A 14,172-nucleotide genomic window follows, 5' to 3' on the forward strand; every position below is an offset into this window, starting at 1 on the left:
TAGTGTGGTAGCATCCTGTTCACTATGCAGGCTTTAGTGTTGTAAAAAAATCAGTTATATTAACTAACCTCTGTCACAAGAGAGTTTCTTCATCCACATCTTCAGCATCACCAGGGCCACACTTAGGGATTCAGGGGCCCCTGAAGAGTCTCATACCGGGGCCCCATCACCCGGAAACCTGCCGGGTGTTATTGCTCTAAATTCTCCATCATGAGAACTCGGATCAACACTTTGTAAAACTTCTACCAAAATGCACTTGAAGGTTTATTTTTCCAGATGAAGGCTCAGACCTCCCGAGAGTAACTTAGAATGCAGTGTCTTTATCCAAGGTGGGATTCGAACCCACACCCACTGTGACAAGGACTACAGCCTCTGTACATGGGGCTAGGCTATCTGGCGCCCATAGCATTACTTTGTAAACAGCTATTTCTCATTATGTCAAAATAGTTCTCTTAAAGAAACAGGTGATATTTTGTAAAAATGTATAGGCTGCTGGTTTTATTGAAAACACTCAAAGATTCAAGGCAAGGAGTGAGCAGCGGGGATGCCGGTGGTCGAGTGGTTAGTTTGCATGCCCCAGAGACTGCAGTACAGAGGCTGTAGTCCTTGAAGCGGGCAGACTGGGTTCAAATCCGACTTGTGGCTACTTCCCTCATGTCATTCCCCTCTCTCTCTCTCTCTCTGATTTCCAACTCTACACTCTACTCTCTACACTCAAAATAAGAAAAGGACAGTGGTATCAAATATATATATTTTTGGACCTTCATGTCTGATTTTTATTTTCCCAATGTACACGGGCACGTTCTGCAGGATTCTGATGAAAACAATCCGAGTTTGGAGCTGGATTTTGGCTCCCCGACGTTCATCCACATCATAATGAACATGACGCTCTGACAGTGTGTGAGCGGCTGCAGTCTTGGCTCTGCAGGACTTCCTTTAATTCCATTTCCATTAGTCACGGTGCAGTCAGCACGTCCTCAAATCCTCCAGCCTCGGCTTGTATATCGTCGACTCACTTCATGTGGTTCAGTTCTCTCCTCTTCAGTGAACTTTCATTCATACAGACTAGTGAGAACACGCCTGAGCTGACGTACTCGCTGTTTAGCAACACCGTGATGCACTCGTCTCCAGATGACCTCTGCCCTCAGGCTCAACATTCATTACGTGTGTTTGATACAACAGACGATGTGAAGGGAACAACCGCCAGTTAATGTAACACACACTCAGCAATGACATGAGCTCACAATGTTTATATTGGGTCTTTTTCTGTACGGGGTGATTTAAGGTTAGCTTCCTTTTTTAAGGTGGTGAATAAAATATAAACAATGAAAAGAAGAAGTTTACTGGTAGTTAATCAAAATGAAGATTTACAAAATCAGTGTTTGATTTGAAATGAACTTGAGCTACTTGTGTCCTGATGAAAGGATAAGCACTCAGTGAAGACACCCCTCATCCCAATGACCCCCCTATGACCCCATAATGACCCCATAATGACCCCCTATAACCCCACTAAGCCCGACTCATACTCACATAGCCTACCTTAGGAGTTGTCATAGAGACAAGACGGACATGCAGCGTTTTTCTTCTCAGCGCACAAACACTCCCAAGCGCACAGCCAGCGCTTTTCTGACCGGAAAAAAAACGTGAGGTGGACAATGGACCTTAGTCGCCACCGCAACCAAATCAGCATCGTCACCGTCAACAGACAGGCTGTGTTGATGCGAGCTCCAGGTAGTGACAATGCTAACACTACCTATCCTATGACATGGCCCCTTCACCCCCCACAACTCAACCGTGTAGGCAGAAAGAGCCAGGACAGCGCTTCAAATATGTCTATATTCCCAGAGATCCGGTGTGTTTGTAGAGTGTGTGGTTTAAAAACTCTGTGACAAAAAGGTCTCGCTCTGTAGGGATCCTTTCTGTAACGTTGTCACAACTGAAAGAACCACACCTGAGCCCCGAGACAGGTGGAACATCGAAGAAGAAGCTGCACAACTGAACGCATGGCCAGCTGACCACAGCCAGCTGGCCATGTCCATCGTCCTCCTTGTTTGTCACGTCTGATCACGCGGGTTTCTGTGAGATCTCGTGTGTGTGACATCGTTTCTACAAACAGCAGGTGTGTGGTCTCGGGGTCTGAGATGTCTAGTGTGTTCTCATGTCGGTGGTCTCCAACATTTTTTAACATCAATTAAGATTTGGAAATCGTCTGGTGTGAAGTCGGCCTTCAACATAAACGAAGGCAGCAAAGTGTCATGCTGAAAACAGAGCAGAAAACACTTTCTCTCTACATGTGCATGCAGAAAGACAGAAACCAGAGACAGAGAAGTGTCATTTCATTTGTCAGAGTTGGAAACAATAAATCTCCCAATATCGGCGTCTTCTCCTTTTGTTGCCGTGATATCAGAACATGTATCATATCACAGTTTAAAGTCTGAGGATCCTGACGGCCCTGTCTTTGAGTAAGATTGAGACGTGCTGTTTGGACCTCCAGGGGCTTTGAAATGTAAACAAAACACATTGTTGGCCGACAGTATGGGTGACATCACCGTTGTGTTTCCGAGTCTATGAAAAGAATGTGTAAAATGTGGATCAGCTGGACCGGCCGTCTCCGTCATCTGATTAGAGAAACGCTGCAGCAGTTAAGAATCTGAGCGTTTAGACGGCGAGTTTCAATATGTCGAAGATTTATGATCAGCAGCGTTTCTCTCACAGCCTGCAGCGTTCACTCGGGAAGAGCTTAAAGGCAGAGTCAGCAGCTTTGCTCCTTCAAAATAAAATACAGACTTCTCCTAAAGTAAAGCTGCTCCATCGTCCCTTCTGGGCCTCCGTACATGTGTGGTGGTGACTGTGTCTGCAGAGACTCTGTCCTCTGACTGGATTTTACTGTTCTGGTTTGTTCTGGTTGACTCGGGACGTTTCTGGGCGGAGCTGGTGTGTTTCCTCCAGCCAATGACAGCGCAGCAGGTGAGTTTAGGAGTTCATACAATTCAGTGATTGGACGCCATTCAAACCGTTGAATATGACGGACGTGGATGTAGCAGCAAAGAAGAGAAAATATAATCACAGTGAGGAGAAACACCAAGCGGATAAAGCTCGTTCTAAAACGAGGGTGAACCTTGTGTTGACGTGGAGTTGGTCTGCTACCTGTTGGACAGGCAGGTGACAAACACTGGCGGTTAGCTTGTGCTAGCGTGCGTTAGCTTGCAGTGTAGGTACAAGCAGTAAACGTACACACTACGTCCTGCAGTGAGTGGGCATGGCTTCAGGAGGAGGGGCCCAGTTTTACAGTTGTGTTTACAAACATTTCTACGGACTCCACCTTTAAACATGTTGTATTTCAAATTAAAAGCTCTGATAAAGGTTATATGCATGCAGTGTTTTCTGTAGTAGCAGTTACACCTGGCTCCTTCAAACATTAGTAGGTCACCGTCTTTAAACAGCACAGGATCATGACTGAGGTAAACAGAGCTGCAGCAGGTGTTGGATTTCTATAAAGCCTGTGTGAAGTCCAGAGAGGCAGACGTTGTTTATTTCTGTCCTCTCTCTCTCTGAACACGTCTCACCGTGCACACTGAGCAGGAGCCTGCAGCATGAGGAGCTCAGAGGTTTACCAGAAGATACTAATAATAAAGGCTGTCAAACAGTTAAACTTTTAATAACAATTAATCACTATATTTCAACAGTTAATCTCGATAAATCATATTTTTAATTGCATGTTTTTATTTCACTTTTAAAAATTGTTAGGCTTTTATTTTGTATTTTTGTCCTGTCTTAAGCTGAGTGTACTTTACTTGCTGCAATGCTTTTATTTTGAAATACAGTAAGGCCCTTCCTGTAGATGGAAGGTTAGGACAGGAAGTTAGGCACAAAAACAGGAAGTGGGTAGGGATCCCAAACTGACGTCAAACAGCTCAAAGGAGCGGTAACAAAGGTCAATGTGTGATGTCATAAGGTGGATATTACTTTAGATTCATCAGCTGAGCTGTCTGAGAGTTTGTTAAAGTGAGAGGAGACGAAGGAGTCCCATCGATGGCGGTCTCCATGCTGGAAATGCTGTCTCAGTCTAACTTTCAGTCAACCTAACGACAGGCTGAGAGCTGGAGCTGAGGCGGGTTTTAAGCCTCCTGACAAACCGTTACACCGCGCCCACCTGTCAATCAGGTCAGCTACATGCTTTATTGTGAATAACTCTTATCCTTCATCAAATCAAAACTGATGAGTCATGAAAACATTCACCCCCCCGTACAGTGTGTGCCGATTGAGACATGAGCTAATAGCACCTGTCTGTTTTTTTGAACCAGGCTGTAAACATGTTAATCTCTGCTGTAAAAACAGGCTTTTAGAATGTGTGTGTATGTGACTTCCTGTGCTTCTGCAGCCAGCCTCTAGTGGACACTCGAGGAACTGCAGGATTTTACACTTCAGCATCGTCTTAATTTTTCAACATCGGAGGATGCTGCTTGGTCCAAACAGCTTCACTGTCTCTCTGTTTACAGTCTGTGTTGTCTTGGATTAGATGTTTTTGTTACCTGCATCAGAATGTTCCCACCGTGTCCGTCTGAACGATGGGAAGATTTAAACAGAACATGTTGTAACGACGCCTGAAGCTGTTTTCACATCAGCGTCTTCATTTCAATCTCACAATAATTCCTAATCCACTAATCCCTCTCTCACAGGAGGAAGTTTGTTTCCCAGCATTCATAAAGTGATTCATACACACACACACACACACACACACACACACACACACACACACACACACACACACACACACACACACACACACAGTCCTGTCTGTCCTGAGCACACTGACTCCATCACTCACTCCACTCAGAGTCACAGGATTTAGATTTTCTGCTGGCCGAGCTCCTCGCCTCACACTGATCAGTTTGTGTGTTCGCTGTCGAGCTGAAGGGTCTCTGCTCTTCTTCTGAACTCAGTTTTCATATCAGTGAATTATGTGATCATTAAAGAAGGGTTCATGCAGCCACAAAGAGTTTTAGAAGGATTATTGTAATAACATACATTAAGACTTTAAGTATCTGTGGTCTTGTTCACAGTGAGGGTCAGATGGACGGTAAGAGTGCCGGCTTTGTACCGGACCGTCGTGGTCTCGATTTACCCGTCGAGCTCCGTAACCAACCCTCACCTGTGGTCATGAGCTTTGGGTCGTGAGCGGAAGAATAAGATCGTGGATACAAGCGGCTGCAACGAGTTTCCTCTGGAGGGTGTCTGGGCTCAGCCTTAGAGAGAGGGGGAGGAGCTTGGAGTAGTGCCGTTACTCCTTCACATCGAAAGGAGCCAGGTGATGTGGTTCAGGCATCTGATTAGGATCCACCTGGACGCCTCCCTTTGGAGGGATGCCGTACTGGGAGGAGACCCCGGGGTAGACCCAGAGTTTGCTGGGGGGATTTGAGTGAGGAGTTTCAGCAGATCGCAACAGTTTCAGCGTCCTTTCTCAGACAGCCTGATCTCTCAGCTCGGAGTTTAAGTTACAACGATTTAGAGAAAGAGGCTCACACCCTGGTACCTGTCGGACCTCATGAAACCATCACACAAACCTTTGCACTCAGCTCTCAGGACACACGGCTTCGGCCTGTCCTTAGACTTATAAAAAACGTTACTGTGAACCCTCTAATCTCATCACGCGTCTCATTTATAATGAAAAACGTCTCTTTACACTTCAAGACACATTCATGTAAAAATTCTCTGTGCGGTCTCTCCTGATGATGCTCCATTTATCACCTGACCACGAGGGGATCAGCTCCTCATTCACCCTGGCTCTGTGGGGGCCTCCTCTGTCTCATAAGAGAGATGTCAGAGACTTTACCTCCAGATGCTACATTCATGCAGAGACCTCTGTAGTTAAAGATGTCGTTGATGATCGTATTTATATATTTCAGCTGGATTTAAATAATTTAATGTTTTTGACCTCTGCTTTGTTTTCAGGCAACCAGACAAACTGCGTGTGGTTTGGATCCGGAGGAACAGACGTCACAGCACAAAGGTAAAGAAATGCTTTAGGGTTTTGTTTTGGTCTGGTGTTCATGAAGTGCTCTGCAGACGCTTAAGTACAACCTTCAGATATTGAACTTTCTTTTAATTTGTTCTGTTTCAGCTCCACGGCTGGCAGCCGGGGATTAAGAACCCGTACAGAGGCGTGGTGCTGTGGCAGGTTCCAGAGAGTTTAGACATCACTGTCACACTCTTTAAGGTACACAGAGACGTCCCCCAGTTTGTTTATTACTCAGTTTGCAGATAAGACATGCATTAGCATCTTTACTTGTCCGTCCACAGGAGCCGACTGCAGACGAGTTTGAGGACAAGGACTGGACCTTTGTCATCGAAAATGTGAGTCTGCTGAATGTTTGCTTTTCTAAATGTGTGTGAGACTGAAGGGGAAGCAGAGAGGACATCTGTAGAGAGACAGGAAATGTTGGGAGGAGAGAGAGAGCGGGGGGATGACATGCAGCAGAGGGCGGAAGCTGCATTCGAACCAACATCAGAAAATAATATTACAACCAATTTTGACAAACAAATCCACATTTCATGACACCCCGCTAGGCTATCAGCGTCCGAGGAAGCAGAGTTTTGAACATTGCAAAGTGAGAAAATGTAAACCTGTGGAGGGGGAAACATGACAAACATTTAGTGTCCCCAGAGGCGCTGCTTGTCAACAGGCAAGGCAGGCAACTGCTTGGGGCCCCAGAGGGCTGACAAAATTTACACTAAAGCAGCGACCCATAATGTGCACATTTTTCAATGACAGTAGAAAAACCTAAGATGGCCCCATCTGACAGCCTTCACTCTCATTGCCCTGCTGAAAGTTGGTTGGAGGGTCCCCCAGCTGATTTTAGCCTTGGGCCCCAACTGACTCTAGAATCGCCACTGAGTGTCCCCAAAGGGAAATGTGTCTGTGACTCCGTCCTGCAGGTACAAGAGGACTAAAGGAACGCTCTGTATTTTATTTTGAAAGACAAAGCTGCTGAGTGTCTTTAAGCTCTGTATTTTATTTTGAAGGAACAAGCTGCTGACTCTATCTTTAAGCTCTGTATTTTATTTTGAAAGACAAAGCTGCTTAGTGTCTTTAAGCTCTGTATTTTATTTTGAAGGAACAAGCTGCTGACTCTATCTTTAAGCTCTGTATTTTATTTTGAAGGAGCAAGCTGCTGACTGTCTTTAATAGGTTTTTTTTAATTTGTCGTCTGATTCTCTTCACCAGGAGACTAAAGGTCGCAGGAAGGTTTTGGCCTCGGCTGACGTGAACATGAAGAAGTTTGCGAGTGCGACGCCGGCTCAGTTCGACATCACCCTGAAGCTCAAACCGCTCTCGGTCAAAGTGATCGACGCCACGCTGAAACTCAACCTGTCCTGTGTGTTTCTCAAAGAGGGGAAAGCCACGTGAGTCGTCAGACCGCCGGTGGATTGTTCTTCTGATGGATCACAGATGTTACTTCATATTATTAAATGATTCCCTTTCTTCTCCCCACAGAGACGAGGACATGCAGAGCTTAGCGAGTCTCATGAGTATAAAAATGAACGACATCGGGAACATGGACGACTTCAATGACAGTGATGACGAAGGCGGCGGCGGCGGCGGCGGCGGCGAGGAGAAGAGGTCGAGCTTTGGGAGCGGACAGTCTCCTCATGTTACGGGTAAGAGAAGGAGGAGAGGGAGCGTCGTTAGCAGGAACAAAGCAGCCAATCACAGGAATCCCACATGGCCGCTCTACTTTTAGCAAAGAATGAATGACCTGTGCGTTGCAGCGTTCATGCCATGCCAGGTGTTTGATGTTGCGGCGTTGACACCATGACAGGTGTTTGATTTCAGAGGAGAGTCCACAAATCCTCTGTCCCCCTCTCACCCTGTGCCTTCCTCTTCTGTTCCCTTTTCACATCGTCTTTCTTTCTGCTCTTCGTCTTTCTCTTCATGTCAGCTTCTTCTGCAAACAGACTTCATGATCTGGCCTGGAGGCCCGTGGTCGGATCAGGACCCACAGGTAACTCTCCGCTCCCTCTACGACTCCAAAGTGACCTTTTAATAACACAAACATTTACGAGAGAGAGTCTGCAATTTCTGATTTAGTTGTTGTTTTTTACGTACTCCCTGAAGGCGTACGATTGTAGAAAAGTCGTGGCAGAATGTCGGCTCACTCTGAACGACTGAATCCATTACGACGCACAACCGTAGCTCACGATTTATGTCCTCACACTGTACGCGTTCAATCAGGACGGAGCGTTCACTACTGTCAGTAGAAAAGAACCACAGACGGAGGTTGAAGTAAGATATGTGTATTTATTATTCACGGCTCAAATACACACACCAGCAAAACGCTCTCTCTCTCTCTCTCTCTCTCTCGCTCTCGCTCTCGCTCTCGCTCTCGCTCTCGCTCTCTCTCGCTCTCTCTCTCTCACTCTCTCACTCAGCATCACAGATAATCAGGAGCTAGCTAGCAGCTATATCAGAAGAAATAGTCTCTGTCAGCTGGAGGTCTGCAGATATTTCCTGCCAACGTTTCTTTCGTGATCGGAGGGGGAAGACTGATTGCCATGGTGATTTCTGACACCGTCTGTCAGTTTGTGCAGCTGTAATCAGTAAAAGGAAAAGTCCTGAAGTTGGGGAATGATCTTGTGTCTTTGCTCTCTCTGTGTGGGTGTGAGCAGTCATACTACCAAAATATCAAACATGTCCGAAAGCAGCTGATCGAACCGTGATCGCCCGTTGTGTTTGGTTTACACTGCACGACTTATGACGTCATAAAAAGTACTGTACACCCTGCTTAAGAGGAAAAAATAGAAAAACTAGTTTCTGATGCCGACCTGAAACTATCCCGTGCTCACCAGCAAATACTGTGCTCACATGAGAACGTTTCTCACCATCACAGATTTTATCTGTCCTTTGTTTTCTCCATGAGCCAGAGATATTCAAAAATGCATCACCCAAACACTGCTCAGTTCTCTTCTTATATAGGCTGCAAAACCTCATTCTTACATTTCAACTTTCATTCTGTATTCATTCTTTTCATTCTGTATTTCACATCTGCACCTCCATTTACTCTTTGGTTCTCTCCTCCTCCTCCTCCTCCTCCTCCTCCTCCTGATCCTCATCCTTGTCCTCCTCCTCCTCCTCCTCCTCCTCCTCCTCCTCCTCCTCCTCCTCCTCCTCCTGCTCTCCATGCATCCCTCCATCTCATCCAGTCACCTCAGAGATGGACTGGAAAACCTCCTCCCCCATCTCAGTCCCATCTTGTCCTCCTCTGCCTGAGCCCCCCTTCTCCTCTGTCCCCTCCTGTTTACACTCTCACTCCCCGACCTCCACCCAGCAGGCTCGGCCCTCCATCTACGCCTACTCACTGCCCGCCTTCACCCGAGCTCACCCTCCCGCTCTCCCCAAAATCTTCCAGCCAGGTGCCGGATCAGGTATCGAGCAACAAATGTCTTTATTCTGTGTGGTGTCTCCCAAGTCGGATTATTTAACGGATTTGTCTTTTTAAACAAAAAGTTGGAAAATGAAAAGACATCATTTCAAAGAACTCAGATCTAAAAACAAGCCGTTAATAACAGACTAGACGAGAGGCAGACAAACCTGTAAAGTCTGTTAAATGAATGCCAATGCATGCATTCTTTCTAATGTCCAGCAGGGGGAAACTCCCCTGGTCAGTGCAGCTGTTTTTATACTTTAAAAGAGATTCAGTGATGGCGTAATATTTTAGTCCCAGTCTGTGGTTTCATATCACTTTACAACATTGCAGAAGCAAGGCTTAAATCATCTGTAGAAAACCTTCTGCCTCATTGGTGTGCATTTTCATATTTGAGGCACTTTGCATTTAACCCTTTAAGGTTCAATATGAGCATCTGGAGGGATTATGAGCGGATTGTAATTTATGAGGGGATCAATGCCCAAACCTCCTGTGTTGAAAAATGAAGCCGATGCTGAAGTGTAAAATCCTGCAGTTCCTTGAGTTTCCACTAGAGGCTGGCTGCAGAAGCACAGGAAGTCACATACACACCCATTCAAAAAGCCTGTTTTTACAGCAGAGATTAACATGTTTACAGCCTGGTCCAAAAAAACAAATGGGTCTGATTAGCTCATGTCTTGATCGACACACACTGTACGGGGGGGGTGAATGTTTTGATGACTCATCAGTTTTGATTTGATGAAGGATAAGAGTTATTCACAATAAGGCGTGTAGCTGACCTGATTGACAGGTGGGCGCGATGTAACGGTTTGTCAGGAGGCTTAAAACCCACCTCAGCTCCAGATCTTAGCCTGTTGTTAGGTTGACTGAAAGTTAGACTGAGACAGCATTTCCAGCATGGAGACCACCATCGATGGGACTCCAGCTCCCCCTGGAGGAACAGACGGGAGACGTCACTCAGGCTGTGTCCAGTAATATTTATAGTGTATTGCCTGAAAGTGTTCATGCACACTGTTTTAAAATCTCAAATATTTTGGTGTAGATCTGTATTCAGAATAGGATGATAACTCATTCATTTTCTGCACAAAGTTTTACACTGACTAACGTCAGAGAGGTGATAACATGCCGTTTGGTTGGATGTTATCATTCTGTAAATGTTCACTGTTACTACCCTGCTCCTCTTTCTTCTCCTTTATTTTTATCCACTTTAAGTTTTTTCTCCTTCATCTCTTCAGCTCCTCGGAGGCCTCACAGCTTCCACTGTGACTCCTCTCCAGCTGAAGCTTTGGAGGCCACAGCTTTCTCCTCCATCACTCCTTCTTCTAAAGCCCTCTCCAGCTCCTCCCTGTCCTCTGCACCCTCTGATCCATCCCTATTTCCTCTCCCTGTGTTTGATACCTCACAGACAGGTAGGACACATCAACAGGTTAACGCTGCATTTAGTTGAAAAGACTGAAATAACAGACTTAAAGATCCAGTCAGTAAGATGTATAGAGACTGAAATGATAAAGTGACCTTACTATATGATCAGACATTAAGGAAACATGTTATGTTGAAGTGCTGGCTTCTCTGACAACAATGCAGCAGCCAGTATGTCCTCCTTCTAACTTCAGATTCTGCTCCTGAACGCTTTGGATTTTTATTTATTCTCTCGTCTTCTTCTCTCAGCCTGGAGTGCACAGAGCATGCCCTCCTCTTCCTCTGTCTCCTCCTCATCTTCAGCTCCCCTCAGCACCTTCGCTCTTTTACCTCCACCTCCTCCTACTCTCCGACAGCCCAAAACTCGCCTCTCCTCTGCGGGGGAGTCAGGCTCTGTCCTCACCCGTCCCACCAGTCTGCCGTCTGCACCCGAGACAGGTACAGAGAGGAGGAGGAGCTTCATCCTGTCACACACTTATTCATACACCTGTAACTGCGCCTCACCTGTATTTCTCCCTCTTGCTCCCCCCCCCCCCCGTCCTCTTCCTCCTCCTGCTCCTCCTCTCCCCCCCTCCTCTTCCTCAGCCTCCTGGCAGAATGAATGGAGGCCTCCTAAATCCCAGGCCCCGTTAGCCCAGCCGGTTCACTCTCCCAAGTTTCTGCGTCTCTCTGCGAGTGATCCCGTTCAGCCTGCAGTGCTGCAAAAAAAGCAGAGACTCGAGACGCCATGTAATGCTGCTCCACCATTCACCTGATGTTCTCACCTTCCCTAAAGCTCGCCTTAAACCTGTCATATATTTGATCTTTTCCTATCTACACTCACCGCCTCCTCTTCTAACATTTCAGTCACTAATCCATTGTTTTGATTTATCCTCTGATTCTGCATGTTTGATTCCATTTAGTATTCGCTGCATGTTTTAAAAAAGTGTGGCGGCACTGAGGTCATCAAAATGTTGATACTTTTAGAGTTTTAATACGATACCATCGCTGTTATTTTGATGATCAGTTGCATTGCTTTAAAAAAATACTTCTATATCATCAGACGTGTGTAGGAGAGGACTGAAACCATCAGATACTCCTGCTCACTCTCTAAATTCTCCCATGTTGTGTTTTTGCAGATCTTGTGCCGTATGTGCTGTGTTGTTTTGCATGGTGTCTCTTCCACCCTGTTTTTATTCACCTTCTGAGCTAGATACATCTGTTTTGAGCCGCAATTTCTCCTTCATTTAGAATGTCACTGAGGCGTAATGGGGGAGCAACCTGACCCCTCCTCTGTACCGTCTTCAGAGGTGTTACAGAGGAGAGACGGGATCAGCTGAGCCAGTGGGGGAGAACAGCGCTGTGTGTGTGTATGCATGTCTGACTGTGTGTGTATGTGGAGCTCCTGCTGTGCTTACGCAACACTGAAACGCAATGTGACCTCAGAGACTGGGACGCCAATATTACGCCGCCGTAGAATCAATCAATATGAACGTACAAAGACGTGATGACGGCAGAGCTTAGTAACGGTACTTTGCAGTAAAAGCAGTCTGAAAAGGGCTCCTGAAAATGTCTGCTGTCTGAGTTTGTAAAGCCTGCATTAGTTTAAAATCTTTCATATTTCCCGTCCATTCACTTTCTTCTCTGTCTTCTTCTTCCTCCCATCATCCCTCGCTCCTTTACCCCATCATTTCCTGTCGCTCAGCTTCGTTCTCTCTGTCCACCGCTCACTCTGTGGAGCAGAAACTAGATGGAAAGTCTGAGTTCGTCCCCTCATGGAGACCCCATGTCACCCCAACTGTTGAGGCTCCCTCACACTCTTCTTTAAGTCCTTATTCTGTTCTCTGTGGGCCTTCGGCTCCTCTTCCTCCTCCTCCTCCACCTCTTCAGACTCATATTTTCCAAACTGCCTCAGCCTTCCCCTGTGACACTGATGCAGGTACAGGATCCAAAAGGACCATCCAAGATTATACATCATTGATGTATCGTGTTTACTCTCTCTCTCATATTTTCCTGTTTCTTTTTAGAATTTAAGAGACAGCTGAGCACGCTGAGTGAAGAGGACAACCAGAGTACAATACCAACAAGTGAGCATGATGAGAAACCAAGGCAGCAGTGATACAGCAGCTTTATACAGTGAACACAAGGCTAACTTTACATTTCTATTTGTTGTTTAGCCTCTGATCCTCGACCCCCTGCAGGCCGGAGGTCAGAGCCGTTCAGGGCCTCAGAACGGAAAAGAGATGCACATTTTGGATACGAGGTCGTGAGAGCATCAGCACGGTGAGTTCATCACTTCTACGAGGTTTGATTGTTCTTAAGGATTGGCGTGGCATGGCTGTGAAACAAACCCCCCACTAAGATACACTAACACTTTTAACCATTGGTTGGTTTCAAATAAATGTAATGAGCTCAAAGTGAGTATGCATCAAATGTGTGTTAATTTAATCAATTAAAGCAAAAAACTAGAGAACTCTTTGCAACCTTATAGTCACTGTAAGAAATTAAAATGTTTCCCCAGTAAGATTCGCCATGATCGGAAAAAAAAAAAAATTCACGTCTATTTAAACGTTCAATAAACATGGAGCCTGAGTGATGTCACCCTTTGGTGTCTGAAGGGCTGTTTCGCAAGCCTTATCCATGGTGGTCGCCATATTGGAAATGCTGACTCTTATCAAACCTTCATTCATTTTAACGACAGGCACAGAGCTGTCAAATCGGCCACGCCCCTAATTACACAAAACTCGTGTTCTGCATAAAATAAAAACTGGTGAATTATCAAAAGATAAACTTCTGTACTGTGTGTGCTGATAAAGACATAATCAGAACAAACATTATTTTTTCAACCCGGCTGTAAACATGTTAATTTCTGCTGTCAAAACTGACATTCAGAGGTTGGTAATGCAGGTTCACATTTCTTACTACAGAAATGAAAATCAAATTAAGCTCTCCAGAGTCAGGGCACTGGTAGCCTAGCGTTTAGTGCATGCACCCCATGTACACAGGCTTAAGTCCTTGAGAGCAGACGGCCCGGGTTCAAATTCGACCTGTGGCTTCTTCTTTCCTGCATGTCGTTCCCCTCTCTGTCTCTCTCTGGTTTCAGACTCTATCCACTGTGCCATCTCGGGAATAAAGGCATGAAAAGCCCACCACCAAGATATCCAAAGACTTTGAAAAAACCTGAGTTTATTTTAAAAATCTGGTGCAAACTTTGTGCCTCTGTATTGCAGCTTCCTGTGCTTGCTACCCTAAAGCTATGGTTTCCTATGGCAATTTGGTGTCATATTTCTTTTTGAGCTGTGAAAGGAATTGCTCAACATCTGTTTAAAATGATTCTTTTACTTTGAAGGCA

At 45.7% G+C, this 14,172-nt stretch overlaps 1 protein-coding gene across 11 annotated transcripts in view; it reads left to right on the forward strand.

The window, feature by feature from the left end:
• The window catches only part of ehbp1l1a (EH domain binding protein 1-like 1a), a 35,514-nt gene that overhangs the window by 910 nt on the left and 20,432 nt on the right, over positions 1-14,172 (forward strand). For 7 of the 11 annotated variants that reach the window (XM_065950251.1, XM_065950246.1, XM_065950245.1 and 4 more), the window contains exons 2-14: positions 5,953-6,010; positions 6,122-6,217; positions 6,301-6,354; positions 7,226-7,404; positions 7,496-7,659; positions 7,941-8,003; positions 9,202-9,423; positions 10,658-10,831; positions 11,091-11,279; positions 11,427-11,570; positions 12,526-12,759; positions 12,848-12,907; positions 12,998-13,103. In XM_065950251.1, coding sequence (XP_065806323.1) covers positions 5,953-6,010; positions 6,122-6,217; positions 6,301-6,354; positions 7,226-7,404; positions 7,496-7,659; positions 7,941-8,003; positions 9,202-9,423; positions 10,658-10,831; positions 11,091-11,279; positions 11,427-11,570; positions 12,526-12,759; positions 12,848-12,907; positions 12,998-13,103 — 1,743 coding nt within the window. The remainder of the gene's footprint in view (positions 1-5,952; positions 6,011-6,121; positions 6,218-6,300; positions 6,355-7,225; positions 7,405-7,495; positions 7,660-7,940; positions 8,004-9,201; positions 9,424-10,657; positions 10,832-11,090; positions 11,280-11,426; positions 11,571-12,525; positions 12,760-12,847; positions 12,908-12,997; positions 13,104-14,172) is intronic. The other 4 variants (XM_065950247.1, XM_065950248.1, XM_065950249.1 and 1 more) reach the window with 4 other exon arrangements.

Source organism: Labrus bergylta, chromosome 22 (genome assembly GCF_963930695.1).
Source record: "Labrus bergylta chromosome 22, fLabBer1.1, whole genome shotgun sequence".
Classification (NCBI taxonomy): domain Eukaryota; kingdom Metazoa; phylum Chordata; class Actinopteri; order Labriformes; family Labridae; genus Labrus; species Labrus bergylta.